Raw genomic sequence first — 21,917 nt, 5'->3', positions numbered from 1 at the left:
CCGTGACACCAGATGGGTCCTTATGAAGTGAAATGATTGGTTTGTGTAATAAAAAAAACAGATTATTATTCATAGCTTGTGCTCAATTGATGTGAAAGTGCTCTAGACTGTAGATTAAAGCTGATAATCTTGTAAATAACATTTAATTTCCACGTTCAAAGTTCTCTACTGTATCTTCAGCAGCCACAGAGATTCGTTTTTTTTGCTTTGCTAAATATAATTTATTTTTTTGACTGTCAAAGTACCAGTTGACTTGTATTTTATGAAATACCAAGAACTATAAATTCAACAAAATAAAAGTCTTCATCATGGAGGACCTGATCTTTCATTTTTTTGTTTTGCTTTCCAGTATAAATATCTAAACACTCTTAGAAACTTGAGAAATTATACAAGTATATATTAAGTGTTGTTTTCTATAGAACACATGTACTACACATTTAATTAAGTTTGTTTAAAAACAATTACAATGTTCAATCAGTGGGGTATGAAATAAACTTCTGCTTGCCCTTTAGGTGAAACAAATAAAAAAATCTCTTAATATCTATTATTACAGCATATCATATTCACTTACACTACCTGACAAATGTCTTGTCGCCTATCCAAGTTTTAGGAACAGCAAATCAAAAACTGACTTCTAGTTGATCATTTGGCATCAGGTGTGGCTTATATGAAAGGCAAAGGCCTTTAGATTACGATATAGATCTAGATTATGTTGCCATCCACTCTGCAGATCTCTCCTATACTGAATGTAACCCCAAACCATGATTTTTCCTTCACCAAACTTGACTGATTTCTGTGAGAATCTTGGGTTCCAGTAGGTCTTCTGCAGTATTTGTGATGATCGGGATGCAGATCAACAGATCATTCAAGGGAAAAATCCACGTTATTCAAGTTATCATGTTATTCAAGTAATCCAAGTTAATATTTGTGGCTCTTACAACTGGGATTGATGACAAGACTTTTGTCAGGCAGTGTACACTGAAAAAAAAGCCAAATATTTTTGTAGCTTTAACTTCGTTTTAATAAGTTAATCAGCTTTCAACCAAATTTCTTAAGCTATACAAAGTTTAACTCAATAGTCAGTTTGAGTTGAGATGACTAGCAAAGTTAATTTGATTCAACTAAATGTAAGGCAGCAAGATATTTTTGCAGTGTAAATATTAATTAAAGAGCAGTAAATTATTACAGCTCAAATTAGGGGTGTCAAAATTAATTGTTTCTTCGGTGAACCGCGATGCAGACGCGGACAATTCGGTATCGTTTCAGTATTAACCATAACCGGTTATTATGTCGTGACGTCATTTATCTCCTATGCGCTCTGTCGCGAGGGAGGTGAGCGCCGTTATTTACAACACTCAGCCAACTCAGGGCCGGTCCGTGGCATAGGCACCATAGGCAAATGCTTAGGGCGCTGTATATCCAGTGGGGCGCCAGAAATGAGCGCGGTTCAGTTGGTTTTGTTTTCGATTTTTCTGACACACATTCAGTTATAGACGGCAATAAAATCAAAAAACGCTTACCCTAATAATATCTAAAGTGTGTTTCCTACAGAAAGACAAAGCTGGTTATGTTTCACAGCTGTCTTTCTTTTTTTCGCTCGACATTACGAGCACTGCTCCGTTTAAGCCCTCGCAGTCTGCGTTTACTTTAGCCGGCAGAGCTCGCGCTGAGAGGAGCTCTCTGTAAGGGACCGTCGGAAAAGTGCTTATTTTTTTCGGGTTTTTTTTCGTTTTTCTGCTCCGCTCAGCGTGAGCTCTCCCTGTTGCAAGGGCTTAAGTGTGTTTGTTTGTGTGTGTGTGTGTGTGTGCGTGTGTGTGTTTGTTTGATGCTGTCTATGTTTGTGAATGTATTTGAATGAGAGACAGTGTGTTGCTGTGTGTCTGTGTGTTTATACAGACAGCTTGTTATAGCCTCCCCGCTAAAATATAACACTATATATGGAAAGCATCGTCAATGCACCGTGATGCACCGAGATATCGAATTGAACCGAATCGATGGCATGATAATCGTAACCGAACCGAACCGTGAGACCGGTATAGGTTCACACCTCTAGCTCAAATCAAAGCATTGTGTCTAATTGTTTAGTTATCTGGCAAATAACTGTGTAATAAGCCGGATAAAGCACATCCAGTCGGTTATTTTTGCAGATCACTCTAATACAATTATTTTAATTAATAAACTTTTAATAAACACTTTCGGGCTTTATTGTGCAATGACAACCGGCAGCATGTACTTTATCCTTTACATATCATTTAGCTTCTCTCTTGATCTCGATTCACTGTAGAAAGGTTTAGATATTTGTACAAGAAAGCAACAAAAAGCATGAGATTGTTCTTTTTGAACTGCATTGCATGTAGCTGACCATGCTTTCACATTGACTTTTAACCTGTAAACGGCTGCATTATGTAACCGGCTGAATACTTTTCCCATTGTAGAAGCGGCTGGCAGCAGAACTGGCTTAAACTGCCAAGCCGAGTTAATCCGGCTGGTATAAAAACACAGCATGATTTACATCTGCACGAAACCAGTGACAGTTACACAAGATGCTGGAGTTTGCACAGATGTTGCCCATCAGTCGGCCAGGGTTTGTTTGTTTTGTTTGTCTGCAGTTCACACTTACGAGCTGCTCAGAGATCAGTGTGAATGGAAAAAAACTGCAGTCTGCAAACATCAGGTCTGGCTGAGTTTGTCCACGTGATTGTTTGCTCTTTAAAGGAACATCTTTGGAAAATGACATGCACAGATGAGTCCTTGATCCGCATCTGAAATAAACGAGAAAAAACAATCACAGTCAGGCATAATGATCAGCAAATCTATTCATATTTAGCATTACTTTATTTCGCTTACACAGTTTTCCTTTGTAAACTAACTAGTTGATGTACTTGATAGTTGTTTTTACTACATTTATGCACATTATTGTGCATGAAATATGCTGTGTGATTAAATCAAGCCTATTTTATATCAATTATATCTAGACTTCATTTATAGAAATACACATTTGTTAAAGTAAAGCATTACAATATTTGAGATTACTTTTATGAAAAAGTTTGACTCTTGTCATTTCATTCATGGCAGTACAGCATGTACTATATGCAGAGATGTACAGTATAAAGTACTAGAGACCCAGACTTAAGTAAAAGTACAAGTGCTCTATTAAAAAAGTGACTTGAGTAGAAGTAGAAGTGCTCTTTAAGCATCATACTTAAGTGGAAGTACTAAAGAATTCAGCATTTTTTGTACTTAAGTATTGCAAGTAGGGATGTAACGGTATTGTAAATACCGTCATACCGCAATATTAATTTTTTTCGATATTACCGTAGTCGCATGACTTGGTTTAAACTATAGGTCTTCTGAGAAAATTTGCTCGGGCGAATGGAGCGAACGGGAGGTAGCGGGAACTACAATTCCCATCAGCCCAGGCTTGGCCATAATCCCTTGCGGTCTGTTGGCGCTACAGATACAGTAATGCGGAAATGGAGTGTACTGCTAGAAGCGGGCATCAAAAAGAGCTGGAAATGATCGAACCTGAAGCGGGTGTTGTCGCCGCACGCGTACTAAATAGCGGTGTTGTCGCACGCGTTCTGATCAGCTGTGTTGTCGCGCGCGTACTGAATAGCGGTGTTGTTGCGCGCGTTCTGATCAGCTGTGTTGTCGCGCGCGTACTGAAGGGCGGGACGGAGGGTGTGACACAGCACACTGTTCAGATTTATGCAGACATGACACCTCTATCTCACTCATGGCTTGTCCTCTCAAGTGGGGGAAAGACAATGCACAACGTTACCCACTGCTGTCAACCTGGGCCAAGTCATATCTCTGTCCCAGAATCCTCAGTCCCAAATGAGAGGGGTTTTTTCTGTTGCAGGGGACATTGTAAATACCCAGAGATACCAGCTTTTACCAGATTATATTTATATGATAATTTTCCTTAAAACCCATCTCTATCTAAGTGAGTGAGTGATTAAATGTTGAATGTAATGAGTTTTCAACAATACTAAATTGAAACTTTATTTTTTTACATGGTTTAATAATTTTTTGTTATTAAAATTGAAGTTCCTGTTCCAAAGCTTAAAGATAGATGACTAATTTGTATGTCATTTACACTTTTGGCACTTTTTTGGAGTATTTTAATAAGTTTTGTTTTTTCCTGTAAATGATTCAATAAATACTGTACCGTGACATTCATACCGAGGTATTACCATACCGTGAAATTCTGATACCGTTACATCCCTAATTGCAAGTAGTTTATTCTAAAATGTAATACTCAAATACTGAAAGTAAACGTACAAGTATTGTGTTATGTAGTTAAAAGCAATAAAAGTGATTAAGCAGAACGAACAGAAACACGGTTGACGATTAATACACATATGATGCAGTGTTTCCTCTAGGATTTTTTCCAGCTGTGGCAGCAGGCCTTTTTTTTTTACACAGATCTACCAACTACCTGTGGTGTTATTTTAATGTCAAATGTCGTGTCGATATATATATATATATATCGATATTTTATATATTAACAATGTATATATTAAAAGCTTCGGACACATCATTGTCATGTCACTGTTTTTGCATGTCTCATGATCAAAATCTGACATTAGTTCTGACTTCAGATGACTTGGATTAAAGCCCACCAGTCATATGGACATAGTTTTTATTTACCCTTGGTTGCTATCAGCTGAATAGTACTACACTCAAAAAATACATTAATAGTGTAAATAAATTTAATTATGGCAGACATTTCTACACATTTGATTAGTGTTAGTTCATCTTAATCCAGGTAAATTAACCCAAGAGCAAAATTTATTTAAAAAAATGTTATTGTTATAGAAACAAGCAAAATAATCTGCCCATAGAGTAAGAAAATAATGTCAAAACAAAATACCAGATTGTTTAGCTTATCCTATTGGCAGATTATTTTGGCTTTTTAAAGGACAAACTCACTTAATTTTGACATGTTATAACCTAAAACAAGACAATATAAATTTCTTGTCTTAAAAATAATTTTTAAGGATTTGGACTAGAAACAAGACAAAAACTCTAAATAAGAAAAGCACTGTTTGCAGTGCAAGCATTTTGTGCTGTGATGCCCTCACGACAATATGAATATTCAAAAATCGAATAAAAGTATAATCAATTATTGACTATAATATTAAAATGAAATTATTGAATAACTTTTTTCATATCTAACTGTATACTTTATATTTAATAATCCACAGGAGTTTTCTGTTTATTTATGGTTTTGAGTTGCATTACGAGAACTTTTTGTTTTAATGGTGAAAATTCAACTCTGCAGTTTAACAAAGTGCTTTTGTTGACTTTTTAGTCAATATATTTCAACAACAATATATTTTCTGAAGTAATGCATATAGAAAAAAAGTCTGTAAAATAACAGAAAAAGTACAATTTATTGCACCATTATTTACAACACCAATACAGATTCTAAATCATTAATAAAAACATCAGTAAAAGTCACTTTCTAAAAACTTTTAAAGATCAAAATTTGTTGGAGGAAAGAAAAAGGTGCTAAAATTCAAAAGAAAGAAACACGAATCACTAAATATGTAAAACAGCTCATTTATATATATATATATATATATATATATATATATATATATATATATATATATATATATATATATATATATATATATATATATATATATATATTTATTTTTATTTATTTATTTATTTTTTTTACAGTAATTTGAAGTACCAGTGCTGGTACTTACATATGTGTTAATGAGGCTTGTCACAATGTCTATTTTTTGCTATACAATATACTGTTAGTGCTGTGCAATTAATCGAAAATCCGATTTCGATTTTAGCTTCTAACGATTATGAAAAACCATTAATCGAGATAAAGGATTATTAACTTAGCAGCGCGAAAGACCCGTGCTAATGTGTGTGTGTGTGCGGCGCGCATTCGGTCTCATTCGCACACTGAGACGAGCAGAGCGCACAAATCTAGTCATCTTAATGTGAGTGCTTTAATGGTTAAATAGTTCTCAAAACGCGGTGTTTAGTGATTATTCATATTAACCCTCATTTGTGTAATAAACATACGAGTTGAGAATCAAAAGACGTGAAAGAGAAACCATTAAAGTGACAGCGCGTGATGTTCCTGCTGTCGCCTGTTTAATAATTAATCAAACAACAAAAGGAGAAAATCCCTTACTGCTCTTGACTAAAGGACTTTTGTTGCTAAAGTGTTTTCCTTAGGGTGAAGATGCTTAAAGCACAGTTTGTTTCATATTTTTATTCTATTGTATTTATTTCTCTTTCCTTTGCAGGGTAAAAATAACTGTATATATGCAGTTGAAGTCAGAATTATTAGCCCTCCAGAATATAAGCAACCCTTTTCCTCCCCAATTTCTGTTTCATGGAAAGAAGTTTTTTTCAACTTATTTCTGAACATAATAGTTTTAATAACTCATTTCTAATAACTGATTTCTCTTATCTTTGCTATGATGACAGCATATAATATTAGACTATTTTCAAAATACAAGCATTCAGATTCAAAGTGCGATTCAAAGGCTTAATTAGGGTAATTAGGCAAGTCATTATATAACAGTAGTTTCTTCTGCAGAAAATATTTATTGCTTAAGGGGTGAATAATATTGACAATAAAATGGGTTTCAAAATATTTAAACCTGCTTTTATTCTAGCCAAAATAAAACAAATAAGCCTTTCTCCAGAAGAAAAAATATTAGAGAAAATACTGTTAAAATTCCTTGCTCTGTTAAAAATCATTTGGGAAATATTTATTTAAAAAAAAGATTCTCAGGAGTGCTAATAATTTTGACTTCAACTGATAATCATTTTGAATAATCATGATTACAATTATGACCAAAATAATCGTGATTAGGATGTTGCCCAAAATCGAGCAGCCCTATATACTGCACCAAAATATATTGCGATATATGATATTATTGCTATTAAGACCATTTTATGCCACTCACTACTGTATATAATGCCAGATTGAAAATATACAGTATGTACTGTACACATAATCTTTAAAATCACTGGAATAAATTGTTAAATTAAACGATAAACTATTTTTGAACAGTTCTTTTTAAAGTGCAATAACATTTCACAATTGTACTATTTGTACTGTATTTTTTATTAAATAAATGCAGCCTTAGGGAGCAGGAAAGGCTTATTTTAAAAGATTTAAAAATCATACAGACCCTAAACTGTTGATATTTTATAATATTTTATTTATTTATAGTAATTTTAGCAAATGTAATATTTAGGCATTGGAATCAGAATGTGAAAATGCATATTTGAAATAAATAATAACAAATGTTAATACAAAAGTTTTATCAATCAGCTAAAATTTGTTAGTGCTTGAATTGCTTTCATGTAGGGGTGATATATATTGCATCACCAAAAATGATTGAGGCCACGTCCATATGTTGTGCGATAAGTCAATATATTGATTATTGTGACAGGGCTAGTGGTAATATGGACTTAAACTGAACTTAATAATGTTAGAATGTACTTATTGTGTAAATAATTGTTTTTACAATGCACTTGTGATTGATTAAATACATTTAAGTAATTACATTTGTACTGTTGACCATTCCTTAAACCTAAACCCACCCTTAAACCTGTCCATACCCCCGAATTTGTCACTAACCCGACCTGTATATATGTAACGGAGGCCAGCTAGTAAGTGCTGTGCAGGTAAACCTCACTCCTCTGACTTCTAAAGGTGCTCTAGCGACGAACGCTGGAGGGCATGGTCTTTAGCCTCCTTGGTAGAGCAACCGACTCCCATGCGGAAGGTCGCCGGTTTGATACCAACTCTGAGCGGGTTGGGTGGCGTAGGTCTGGCGGGGTTACATATAGGCCTGCGACAATAAGCAAATTTTATGTGCTGTATGTTGTCACAGAAATTGTTGCGATAATCTATATTATTGTTATTATTGTTATGCCACTGTTTATATGATTATATAACATCATAATAATGCAAATAGCAATAAATACTTACCATTACTAAGGTTGTTTAGATTCTATAATTTGATGTTAAAAAGGTAAATGACCTATTATATATACTATTAAATGTCTTATCAGGTAAATGACCATCTATAAACGTTGACACTGGTGAGGTAGAATGTAAATGTCATTGTAAAATGGCTTGAATGTTATTTGTGAGTTTGTAAATATATATTGCAATGGCAAAATTCATTCAGGTCATCTCCAAGTTTTGCACGATAAGTTGATATATTGATTATTGTGACAGCCCTACCTGTATCCCAGCTCAAGAGCATTAGAAGTGCTCTGCAATATAACCACAGTAAGTACACTGCATTTATTTTTTTGATGCAAGTGCATAGTAGTTAATGCCATCTAATATAAAGTGGGACCAGCGTGTACTCATTATATTAACATTATGCTTGTTCATTATCAAAATATATTGAATTATTGAATATCAGCATGCGTCTACATTACTGCCTGTGCTTCTGCTGGACTTCAGCATGTGTCGTCTGGTCAGAAATAACTCTGCGTCTGATGAGAGCAGCAGATGCGATTTATGTAACACGCTTCAGAAATGTTGCGCTGTTCGAGACTAGATGCCGCCCCTCTCGCCATTCACACACCACCCGCTGTTCCCCAAATACGGCACATCACATACTCGTGTATGGTTACCATCAGGCGTTCGCACTCTTACCCAGTCAGATGCGTCAGGGACAGGCCTCCGCAGCCACTGAGGGCGGCCTGCAAAAAAACAAAAAAAACACACCAATCATGGTCACACACACAGAACATGCACTTTACATTTCTTTGAATTTCTCCAATGCATGTTCAGATTAGATGACAGGGTTCAATGCTAGGGGTTTTTTCAACGAGCCTGATCGGGTCAGTGGTTCAGATTTTTACTTGCCCTGCCAAAATTTTCTCTGGCCCCACCCCAAAAAAAGTTAATAAAAGTTAATAGCTATTTTTTAGCCACATACAGTATTTTAAGTAATGTGTCAAAAGCCAAACATAATTGTAATACCTACTCTTTATTTTAGTCAGCATAACATTTTTTAATACAACTGACAATAAAAAAAATACAATTGTTATGTAACTAAATTTGATAGTATATACAGTTGAAGTCAGAATTATTAGCCCCCCTGTATTATTAGTGCCACTGTTTATTTTTTTCCCTAGTTTCTGTTTAATGGAGGGAAGATTGTTTTAGCACATTTCTAAGCATAATAGTATTAAAAACTTATTTCTAATTACTGATTTATTTTATCTTTGCCATGATGACAGTAAATAATATTTGACTAGATATTCTTCAAGACATTAAAAGGCTTAACTAGGTTAATAAGGTTAACTAGGCAGGTAAGGGTAATTAGGCAAGTTATTGTATGATGATGGTTTGTTCTGTGTCGTTCTGACTATCGAAAAAAAATAGCTTAAAGGGGCTGATAATTTTGTCCCAAAAATGTTTTTAAAAAAATTAATAACTACTTTTATTCTTGCCGAAATAAAACAAATAAGACTTTCTCCAGAAGAAAAAATATTATTACACATACTGTAAAAATGTCATTGCTCTGTTAAACATCATTTGGGAAATATTTAAAAAAGAAAATAAAAATCAAAAGGGGGCGAATAATTCTGAATTCAACTGTATATACTCAAAAGTTTGCAATCAGTTTTATGAATTTTTTTATATTGTTTTTAAAGAAAATTATTCAGTTCATTAAGGCGACATTTATTAAATGTAAAAAAATATTAAATTGTTAAATATTTATTAAAATGTTAAATAACTGCTTTGTTATTGTATGTACCTTTAAATAAAATGATTACTCCAGTCATTATTGCTTTTATTACTATTACACTAATGAGAATAATAATAATAACAACAATAATAATTACTAATAGAGTGATTTCTGAAAGATCATGTGACTCTAACTCCCCATTCACACGGGGCTTCAGCGTCAACGCTTGACTGAAGGCGTGTCTGAAGTTCGGGCTGAAGCGATCGTCATAGCAGCATCAGCCAATGAAATTCAGTCAGCAATAGGCCACTGTCTAGCTGGTGTATTTGCATACAGCGATCTGATTGGCTGATGCTTCCGTCGGCGCTTGAAAAGTTGAGCTAGTCCCAACTTCTGCAGCGAGCAACGCTTCTGAAGCGGCACTGACGGATTCACAATGCAGTTCGACAATGCCTGACGTGAAATGGGAAGCGTTGATGCTGACGCCCCATGTGAATGGGGTGTAAAGAGTGGAGTATTGTAGCTGAAAATTCATCTTTAAAATCACTGGAATAAATGAATAAATTAAACGATCACCTATCAACTAATCCGACTAAAGTCATAACTGAACTAAACAGAAATGAAATTAAGACATGTGGAGTATGCAGAAATTAGTGGTGTTATTGAAGTAAACACCGCAATCAAACTATTACCGGCATGTAAGACTTTTCGCCATATTTTCCCTCAAGATCCACACACACAGCTGTCAGTAAACGACCGCACACACACACACAACACGAAATGCGGAAGTTTTTTCTTCCCATTCGGTGTGCATTATTAAATTCCATCAAACTCTCACCAGTCCTTACTCCTTATTTGCATCTAAAACCCCAGTTTGAATGAAATGTTCATGAGTGAATGTGAAACTGCCGAACTGCAGTTAAAGTCACCCAAATTTACAGGAAACTCTTACAAGAAAGCATTTCACGTAAACACCTTCATTATATTATTGTCTATTAAGGCAAATAACTAGACTACTGATGTCCATTGAAGTGTAGTCAGTAGTGTCTTCGAAGTAAGTGAAATATCCAGAAGACCATCCTGCTGATTTGATTCAGAAGGGCACTTTTTTTGTCAGACGGCTAACCGGTCAGGTATACATCCGCTCTAAAATATTAAGGTGAAAGTCATCATAGCTTGTGTAGAATAGACCCAGCTCCCAACCCAACTTTGAGAAAAGATTAACGATGATATTTTTATATTTCACGATAAGAGTCTCGCGTTAACACCACCACTAGTATTATTTAAGCTATTACGAAAAAACGCAAAACATTTAGATGCCAGTTTCAGTAAGCAGTGACACTTTGTTGTCCTCTCTCTTCTCCAAAGTAGAAAAAGAGGAATAGACCATACATATAGTGTTCATCCAATACTACATAGAAAGGAGTAATATTTCATCTCATTATCAAAGAGCTGCGCTGGATTATGCCCAAATGCAAAGTTTATTTTGAGAAATCAGTGGAATTTTGATACATAGCTTGTGATACTTCACACATTCATGCACGTAAACAAATCCTGAACCGAAACTAGCAGTACCTACAGACAACAAATCAAATAATGAATGTCGCAATGTTGGATTTTTCCAATATCCTGCAGCCCTATTTGCAATGCATTTAACTTCCACAATCTAACACATTTTACATTTTAATATTTTAAAAATGGACATATAAGATGGCAGGACTGCATTATGCATATTTTTGTTGAATAAGTACTGGCAATAAAGATTCACAAGTAAGTAAAATGGAAATATGTGAACTTTAAAGTACTGAAACATGTACTATAAGACTATCATTGCATGATGTTTTCTCATTAGTCTGCATTTAACACAGTAACCTTTGAAATCTAAATCTCTCAGATACACATGGCCAGATTATGTGATGGCTGCTTCCCAATTTGCACACTATCCGTCTATTAGTATGCGAGATAAGAATTAATCATGCTGAAAATGTCAAAGGTGCTCGGTGGGTTTACTCAATAGTGCATTTCTTGTTTGCATGCATCCATATTTACTTTTCTATTTTTTTTTATATTACTCAATATCTTGGTCTATGTTTTAATGGTTCAACCTGTTTTTAATTGTAAGAAATAACAAAAATAGCAATGTGAATTCAGAAACTAATTAATGCATATGTGCATTCGAAAAAGAAATAAATAAAATAACAATAAATAGATAATAAATAAATAACAAATAAAAGAAAAACAAAATAAAAGAAATTTAAAAAAAAACACTATTTTATGATATGGCAGCATGTCAAAATACAACTGAGATACTTTTAGTGTGCAACTTGAAAAGATAATAAAATTAAATTAAATTGAATTAAATATAAGAATAATTATAACATAGAATAAAAGCCAGAAGCTTATGATTTGGTAGCATGTCAAAATACTTGCATACTTTTTTGACAAGTGAGATACTTTTAGTGTGCAAAATAGGAAATAAAATAATTTTTTATTAAGTAAAGGACTAAATAAACACATAATAATAATAATAATAATAATAATAAAGAAATAATTATAAAATAAAATAAAAGCCAGAAGCTTATGATTTGGTATTATGTCAAAATACTTGCATACTTTTTTGACAAGTGAGATACTTTTAGTGTGCAATATAATAATAATAAAAAAAAAATTAAATAAATAGTTTGATATGTTATGGTAAGGTATGATGTCAAAATATTTTGGACAAGTGCAATATAAATAAATAAGTGACAGGATTGTTTGATATTGTAGGATGTCAAAATGAAAAGTTCAGATGCAAAACGCTCTAAATCATCAGACCTTTTTTCTTGTAAATGAGCATTCTCTATCAGGCTACTCTGATAAGGTTCAGAAGTTTCATTTTATATGTAATGGAAATATTATTAGCTAGTAAATAAAATAACTATTTTTCAAAAATGTCACTTTAGACAATTCTTTGGTTTTTAACAAGGTAAAACAATATTTTTTTTTTCATCAAAACCAGCTAAATCCACTTGTGCATTTAAACTAAAGATGCAATTGGAAATTATTTTACCAAACATAAAACTTAATTTTAAAATTAAAAAAAATAAATAATTTAAAATATATAAATCTGTCAAGTAAGTGGCGGTTCATTCCACTGTGATAAACCAGGGAAAAAGCAGAAAGAAACCGAATAAATGAAATCTGTAAAGTGCAGTAATCAATAACATTAAAACTGACATTAGTTAAATCTACAAAACAATTTGTTGTCATTTCTGACATTTGGGATTTAGATTTAATGTAAGCAGAGCAATGTAAACATTTCAAACATGATAAACTAAGCTTTATAGATTCAAATAATGTAGTGTAAAACATTATGAAACGTCAATATCTGTGCAATGTTCATTAATATAAAACGCTTATCAGCAGTATACGTAATATGAAGTAATACAAATAATGTAGAGTTTTATACATTCATTCATTTCCTTTTCAGCTTAGTCCCTTTATTAATCTGGGGTCACCACAGCGGAATGAACCGCCAGTTTTATTCATTATTTATACACATTGGAATAACATTATTATACACATTATTTATCTTTTAAAAATAGCTTAAATTAGCAAATAAAACACAAGGTAGGCCTACTGGGCAAAAAGGGGATGCCTCAGACAATTTTAGAAGCTGTCATTCATTCATTCATTCTCACCATACTTAAGGTCTTGGTCCTGTGTTTATCCTCACAGCATCCACATGGGATAAATGACCAACATCTTAACTCTTTGTCTTTTGTGAAATGAGTTGCTATTTAATGTATAGTAAATCAGACTCACTCAAAGTAGCGTCGCTGCGCAAAAAAAACATTACGAACGCATGCTACACTTACGACTGTACAGTGTGTTTTCTTTTTCTTATAAAGTTTTGAGGTAAGGGACGTTTTCATTTGCCATTCACTGATATTCGGAAAGGCTCCGTCTTTTAAAAAATCAAAATCGAAAGCACAATATGTGTCCTCATAAAGCCGGCGTAACAGCGCGCTGCTACATTGAAAACATATGGTACGATTCACGCCTTCTGATTGGTTCTCGGGATATAGCGGCTTTTGCTGTTAAAGGGAAGTGGCGTTTAGAGGCTTTTGCCAACAAACTGTTATTTCTGAATGCGCCGATGCTGGGATTTGGATGATTTGAAGCAAATCTATTTGTTGATGGTGTACTACGTGCCTAAAGATGATGAATTTGCTCTTCAGTGTTTGAACTCTCAGTAATGATTTTAAACCACACTGAACTGAGCTAAACTGAACTGAACTTAAACACTAAAAACTGAACTACCCTGATCAAGTTACTATGACCATTCATGTGAAGCTGCTTTGACACAATCTACATTGTAAAAGCGCTATACAAATAAAGCTGAATTCAATTGAAAATGGAATTGAATTAAAGCATTCACTCAATGTCATTATCTCATTTTTGGCGGAAGTGGCGTTTAGCGGCTTTTGCATCTGAACTTTTCATATATTTGCAGACGTTTTCACTTTTTGACAAATTAAATAGTTTGAGTAGTGTGCAAAATAAAAGTAAAATATAAATAAACAAATAATTAACTAAAATAAAAGACAGAATTGTTTGATATGGTAGGACCAAACAATACTTTCACTTTTTGACACAAGATACTTTTAGTGTTCAGTTTATATATAGATGTAAAGAGTTTCACCTCTCTGATGTCTTGCTCACTTGTTCAGTCCTGTGAGGTAAAATAATACAGAAAAAACACATTAGTGCACTATAAAAGTCTAAGAAAAAACTACAACTATATATTATACTAGACAAGATTTCTGTGTCTGCATCCAATTAAATTGACACAGTTGAAGTCAGAATTATTATCCCTCCTGTATATTTATTTCCCCAATTTCTATTTAACAGAGAGCAGAACACATTTCTAAACATAATAGTTTTAATAACTCTTTTCTAATAACTGAATTCTTTTATCTTTGCCATGATGACAGCACATAATATTTGACTAGATATGTTTCAAGATACTAGCTTAGAGTGACATTTAAAGGCTTAACTAGGGTAATAAGGCAGGTCAGGGTTATTAGGCAAGTCATTGTATAGCAGTGGTGTTCTTTTCTGTAGACAATCCAAAACAAATATTGCTTAATGGGGCTAATAATATTGACCTTAAAATGGCTTTAAAATAATTAAAACTTTTATTCTAGCAAAAAACAAAACAAACAAGACTTTCTCCAGAAGAAAAAAATAATATAGGAAATACTGTAAAAAAAATCCTTGCTCTGTTAAACATCATTTGGGAAATATTTAACGAAAATAAAATTCACAGGAGGGCGAATGATTTCAACTGTACGTGTATAACTAGGCAAGGCAAGGCAAGTTTATTTATATAGCACATTTCATACACAATGGCAATTCAAAGTGCTTTACATAAACAAGAATAAAAGAAACAAGTAAAATAAAAATAAAAACAAATAATAAAAATGCGTAAAAACAAAACAAAACATAAAAACAGGTTAAATGTGATATAAAAGAATGAAGAAGAAGAGAAAAACATGATAGTGCAATCTGTCGGACGCAGCACAGTGCTCATTCAGTAAAGGCACAGCTAAACAGATGTGTTTTCAGTCTTGATTTGAATGTGCCTAATGTTGGAGCACATCTGATCATTTCTGGAAGCTGATTCCAGCAGCGGGGGGCATAGTGGCTGAAAGCCGATTCACCCTGCTTTGACTGAACTCTTGGAACTTCTAGTTTATATGATCCTAATGATCTGAGTGATCTGTTAGGTTTGTATTCAGTGAGCATATCTGTGATGTATTTAGGTACTAGGCCATTTAGTGATTTATAGACCAGTAATAATACTTTAAAATCTATTCTGAATGTAACTGGCAGAAAGTGTAAAGACCTGAGGACAGGTGTGATGTGCTCTGATTTTCTGGTTCTGGTTAGAATTCTGGCCGCAGCGTTCTGGATGAGCTGCAACTGTCTGACTGTCTTTTTAGGAAGACCAGTGAGGAGTCCATTACAGTAATCCACCCTGCTGCTGATAAAAGCATGAACAAGTTTTTCTAAATCTTCACTAGAAACAAAGCATCTGATTCTTGCTATGTTTTTGAGATGATAGTATGCTGATTTACTGACTGCTTTCTATACATTCATCTATACATTCACCGGCCACTTTATTAGGTACACTTGTTCAACTGCTCGTTAACAAAAAATTCTAATCAGACAATCACATGGCAGGAACTCAATGCATTTAGGCATGCAGACATTGTCAAGAAGATCTGCTGCAGTTCAAACCCAGAGGTTTTCCTTTCCATTCAGAATGGGAAGGAACGGTGATTTAAGTGACTTCGAATGTGGCATGGTTGTTGGTGCCAGACTGGCTGGTCTGAATACTTCAGAAACTGCTGATCTACTGGGATTTTCATGTCATAAGGCGTGAATCATCTCAGACTGGTTTCTTGAATGAGTTCACTGTACTCAAATGGCCTCCACAGTCACCAGATCTCAATCCAATAGAGCACCTTTGGGATGTGGCGGAATGGGAGATTGCTATTATGGATGTGCAGCCGACAAATCTGCAGCAACTGCGTGATGCTATCATGTCAATATGGAGCAAAATCTCTGAGGAATATTTCCAGTACCTTTTTGAATCTTTGCTACGAAGGATTAAGGCATTTCTGAAGGCAAAAGGGGGTCCAACCCGGTACTAAGGTGTACTTAATAAAGTGGCTGGTCAGTGTACAGTACATACACATTAAGAAACAAAAAGATTTAATGCATGAAAAATATTTCGATTTTTAACATACTTAAATTGTTTTGATGATGGACAAAACCCTTTTTTCATCTTTGACCCACATACATATATGCATTTAAACACAGTTGCCAGTATATATATAGAAAGCTCATTATATTAATCATCAAGCTGTATGTGTGTGTTATAGTCCAGTGTGTAAGAGACACCGCCCCGCTCTGGCTTGTTTAACATCTAAATCATGTAAAGGCCAGAGTGTAAACTTGAGATGCACTATTTCCTCATGCTATCCCACAAACCCCTGCAGTTTTACCTTTCTCTCTGCACTTTGATTCGCTCCTCGTCGAATCTGCAGAAAGAAGAGAAGACACACAGTCTGTTCTCACACTGTCACATTACAAACACTGTGCATTTCTGAAACACAACCGCTTCAGGGCAAGCAAATCCACCAGTGTGTAGATTGTGTTCATAATATTTTGAGTATGCAGGTTGTGTAATATGTACACTTGAAGACAAAATGATTTTTGTCAAATATTTATCACGTTTATCAGAGAAGATTATTTCAACACAATTTTAAAAGATATTTAAAATGTTTCTAGCTAATTTATTTTCTCTTTGCCATGATGACAGCATATAATATTTCACTACATGTTTTGCAGGTATTCAGCTTAAAGTGACATTTTACTGGGTTAATTAGGCAAGTTATTTGACAGAGTTTTTTTTTTCTGTAGCCAATCATAAAAATAATAATTTTCTAAGAGGGCTAACAATTTGGACCATAATTTTTTTTTTCAAAAGAGTAAAAATGCTTTTATTCCAGCCAAATGAAATGAAATAAGATTTTTTTAATAAAGTATTTTAGGAAATACCATGATGAATACTGTTAAACATCATTTGGGAAATATTTTTAAAAGAATCAATAATCCCAGGCTTATTCTGAAAACATACCCCTATATACATTTCTGGAGAGCGCCAAATACGTCCCAGGAGCCATGTTTTTTTTTTTTTTTTTTTGCAGATTTTGTTTTCATAAATCCATTAGAGACCACCATGTAAGCTTTTTCTGATCTCAAATTACATTCACGCATGCTGTCCTCGTGTAAATTCACCATAGGCCGCTGTCGACTGACTGACCAACCCTCCTCCTTCCCTAAACCAAACCAAAAGTGTTTTCAAAAGCACCGATTGACCCGCCCACCCTGTCCCCTAAACCCAACCAATAGTGTTTTCAAAAGCACCGATTAACCCGCCTACCCCCTCTCCCCTAAACCAAACCAAAAGTGTTTTTAAAAGCAACTGACCCGCCCACCACCTTCCATAAACCCAACCAATAGTGTTTTCAAAAGCACCGATTGTCCCGCCCACCCCTCCCCTAAACCCAACCAATATTGTTTTCAAAAACACCGATTGACCCGCCCACCCCCTTCCCTAAACCTATACAATAGTGTTTTCAAAAGCCGAAAATCCGCCACCCCCCCCCCCAAACCAAACCAAGTCTTTTTAAAAGCACCGACTCACCCGCCCACCACCTTCCCAAAACCCAACAAATAGTGTTTTCAAAAGCACAGATTGACCCACCCACCTCCTCCCCTAAACCCAACCAACAGTGTTTTCAAAAGCACCAATTGACCTAATCACCCACTTCCCTAAACCCAAAACAAAACAGACATACACACAAAGTGGGGAAAATAAGTATTGAACATGTCAACATATTTCTAAAGGTGCCGTTGACTTGAAATTTTCCGCGGATGTTGTTAAAAACCAAAGAAATCCATATTTGCTAAGAAAACAATCTAATTAGTTTACAAATGAAGTTCTGCATGAAATGACGCAGGGGAAAAAGTATTGAACACATGAAGAAAAGGAGGTGTAGAAAGGCAGTGAAAGCCCAGACAGCAGCTGAAATCTCTCAGTAGTTCCTCAGCAACCCTTTGCCCTTCCTCAGTATAAAATTGAATATCAGCTGCTTCAGTCCAACATCTGCATCAGCAGGAGGATGAAGATGAACCCAGGGTGGACATTTCAGCAAGACAATGATCCAAAACACAGCCAAGGAGACTCTCAGATGCTTTCAGAGAAAGAAAAACAAGCTGTAGAATGGCCCAGCCAATCACCTGATCTCAATCCAGTAGACAATACAAGATAAAGCTCAGATTTGATAGACAAGACCCACAGAATCATCAAGATTTAGACACTCCTTTGAAGCCTGAGAGAAACTCACACCTGAGCAATGCATGAGACCTCATTCTCCATATGAGAGGCGGATTTAAGCTGCAACACCAAAAAACACTTTATATAAAGTATTAAAAATGTTTCAGTAGTTCAGCGCTTTCTCCTTCAGTCATTCCATTGTTATCACACAGAACTCCTTCTTTTGTTTTGTTTTATTTTTATGTTTGTATTGTTTGGGTTTTTACCAAAATCTGCTTCAATCCCATGTCAACAGCTCCTTTAGAAATATTACTGCCAGGAAAAAAACATGACATGTTCAATACTCATTTTCTGCACTGTATAGCTATTTGGTAACACTTTACTTGAAGGGCTGTTTATGACAGATTTATGGCAAGTTTTGTTGCCTTGGTGTCGTCAAGTTGTTATGACAAAGACTAAAATAAAGTTGTGGCGTATTTGTTTATGTCAAGTTGTCATAACAAACAATGTCAACTTTGCATTTAAAATGACATAACTGACAGAACGACACTTAACGACGGTTGTTATAAGCATGCACAAAATCTCATTTACATTAATTGATTATAAAGGTTTAATGACAGTCTTATAAAGTAAAGTGTTACTAAATAGATTTTAGTTTAATGTTTCAAAACTATCTACTTCATCATTCTAAGTAAAAATATTCCAGATTTTTATTTATTTATAGATAATTAACTTGCAATGTAGTCTGAATTCAGGGTATCATAATACAATTTTCAATAATTCAATTCAGTTTTGAAGAAGAATCATCTTCTCATGGCACATGTATGTGTTGGTACAACAACAACAACAACAACAACAACAACAACAACAACAAAACACTTACAGCTGAAGTCAAAATTATTCGCCCTCCTTTGAATTAATTGTTCTTTTTTTATATATTTTCCAAATATTGTTTAACAAAGCAAGACATTTATAATAGTATTTCCTATAATTTTCTTTCTTCTGGAGAAAGTTTTATTTGTTTTATTTTAGCTAGAATAAAATTTTTGAATTTTATTTAAACCATTTTTTAATAACAATAATAATAATAATAATAATAATAATTATTATTATTACAACTACTACTACTACTACTTTAACGACTACTACTACTACAATGTCTAAAACTATTGATACTACTACAACAACTTCTACTACTACTGATACTACTACTTCAACATCTACCACTACTGATACTATGACAATGACTACTACTATTACAATATGTACTACTACTACAATGTCTACAACTACTGATACTACTACAACAACAACGTCTACCACTACTGATACTACTACAACAACGTCTACCACTACTGATACTACTACAACAACGTCTACCACTACTGATACTATTACAATGACTACTACTATCACAATATCTTCTCCAACTACAACGTCTACTACTACTGATACTACTACAACAACTACTGTTACTACAACAACTACTACTACTTAAACAACTACAACCTATTACTACACCACTACTATTACAACGACTACTACTACTACAACTATTACTACTACTACTTCTACTACTACTATTACTTCTTTAACCATTTTAAGGTCAATATTATTAGCTCCCATAAGCAATATTTGTGTTAGATAGTCTAATTGAGCTAACTTGCCTAATTCACCTAGTTAAGCCTTTAAATGTCACAAAGTATCTTAATAAAAAAAAAACTAGTCAAATATTATGTAATGCCATCATGGCAAAGACAAAATAAATCAGTTATTAGAATTTAGTTATTAAAACTATTATGTTTAGAAATGTGTAGAAAAAAAACTAGAGAAAAATCTTCTCTCCGTTAAACAGAAATTGTGGGGTGAATAATAATAATTCAGGCGGGCAAATAATTCAGACTTCAACTGTATGTTTTGGTACATCTGTGTGTGTGTGTGTGTGCCTGTGCTCCTCCTGCTGGTGAAGTTGACTTACTGCAAAACACACTCGGGTATCTGCACATGCTCCATAGGAACAATCTGAGCCAGCTCCTGCAGACTCTGCACATAACGGATCTTATCCATGAACTTCACACTGCAGAGAGGAAAGATTAAAAACACCTTCAACAAAGCACCGGAGCTGTTTACACCGGCAGTCAGACTCAGAAGCGTATTACAAAGATTTCTGAAGGATCACGTGACACTTAAAGGGTCACGAAACACCAAAACACATGTTTTGAGCTGTTGACAGTCGTATATGTGTCCCACACTGCTAAAAACACTATGAGGACACCTATATTTCACTAAAAAGTGTAAATTGGTTGTTTTTGCGTTATTTCAAGCAAATTCGTACTTCCGGTTTGAAACGAATTTTTGAAGCTGCGTCACGGTCATGACATAATAGCGTGTATTCCAGCGTGCAGACTGGACGCCTGTGCCAGAGTGTGTCTTATTACGTCTTACAGTGTGATGCATTAATGCATGAGTAAGGCTTGGTTCAAACCAATCAGCGCGCTCTATTGTGCAACTTCATTAATATTCATTATTGTCACCGTGTTTACACCACAAAGACGCCACGTTGTGTTGGCAAAACAAGCGTGAAGTGTTGCTTTTATAGTTTGCTGCCATTAAGTTTCGTTTTCATTTTCTCTCTGTGAGAGCTCAGAGTCACGTGTGGATTAACAGTGTACGCGACGCGCGACAACAATAACTTACGTGTCTAAGGAGGATTATTGTTTACCTGAGAGCTGTTCTCATCTGCAAACGCTGAAATCTGGATTTGCTTGTAGTATTCTCTTCATAAAGACGCGGCTCTAGTTGCTGGTGATTGTCCTGTCTCTACAGATTTGGTGAGCGACCAGCGCTCTTTGTTTATTCAGTTTGTTCGTATCGAATTAAGTTAACTATTGCACTGAGTGCAGAAATGTTAGCACCGCATTTAGTGACCGGAATAACACACGCGGCTTTCTGACGCTACCTGCCGTGTGCATGTAAGTTTCCGGGAAATGCTGAGTTTTTTTTCTCTCATTTGCCGTGCGGTATCAAACATTGCATGAAAAATACACGCTTGCAGCAGTTCCTCGAATCAAATATCTCGTTTGTTGCGAGAGACATGAATGAATTCCCTGAATGAAAGAGCCAAACTGCAGTTAAAGTCCACCATTTAATAATTTGGCAAATAATTCGACTACAGATGTCCCTGTAGGTTAAACACCATTCCTTTCTCCTGTCTGTGTGGGTGTATTTTGACTCTGAAACTCGCGCGTGCACAAATAGACACTCCCACACCATCCCACTTTAGTTCCTCCGACACTCCCCCCTAAACAGAG

At 34.7% G+C, this 21,917-nt stretch overlaps 2 protein-coding genes across 5 annotated transcripts in view; one reads left to right on the top strand and one right to left on the bottom strand.

Annotated features, from left to right (window-relative positions):
• The window catches only part of pip5k1cb (phosphatidylinositol-4-phosphate 5-kinase, type I, gamma b), a 754,787-nt gene extending 739,496 nt beyond the window's left edge, over positions 1-15,291 (top strand). The window contains exon 14 of the transcript XR_015477327.1: positions 15,076-15,291. The gene's annotated coding sequence lies outside the window, so the exon portion shown is untranslated. The remainder of the gene's footprint in view (positions 1-15,075) is intronic.
• atcayb (ATCAY kinesin light chain interacting caytaxin b) overlaps positions 132-21,917 on the bottom strand; it is a 49,622-nt gene continuing 27,836 nt past the window's right edge. For 2 of the 4 annotated variants that reach the window (XR_015479184.1, XR_015479185.1), the window contains 6 exons: positions 20,585-20,683; positions 16,769-16,804; positions 14,398-14,427; positions 8,669-8,715; positions 1,933-2,762; positions 132-1,515 (listed from right to left, as the gene is read on the bottom strand). Coding sequence is in view for 2 of the 4 variants with exons in the window: in XM_087241760.1 (XP_087097886.1) it covers positions 8,682-8,715; positions 14,398-14,427; positions 16,769-16,804; positions 20,585-20,683 (199 nt within the window). In the remaining 2 variants the exon portion in view is untranslated. Of the gene's footprint in view, positions 1,516-1,680; positions 2,763-8,668; positions 8,716-14,397; positions 14,428-16,768; positions 16,805-20,584; positions 20,684-21,917 lie in introns of those variants that run through there. The other 2 variants (XM_087241760.1, XM_087241761.1) reach the window with 1 other exon arrangement.

This window comes from Danio rerio, chromosome 2 (assembly GCF_052040795.2).
Source record: "Danio rerio strain M-AB ecotype USA chromosome 2, GRCz13ab, whole genome shotgun sequence".
NCBI classification, from domain to species: domain Eukaryota; kingdom Metazoa; phylum Chordata; class Actinopteri; order Cypriniformes; family Danionidae; genus Danio; species Danio rerio.
The sequence above is the reverse complement of the archived record's forward strand: the minus strand, read 5'-3'. Positions and strand labels throughout refer to the sequence as shown.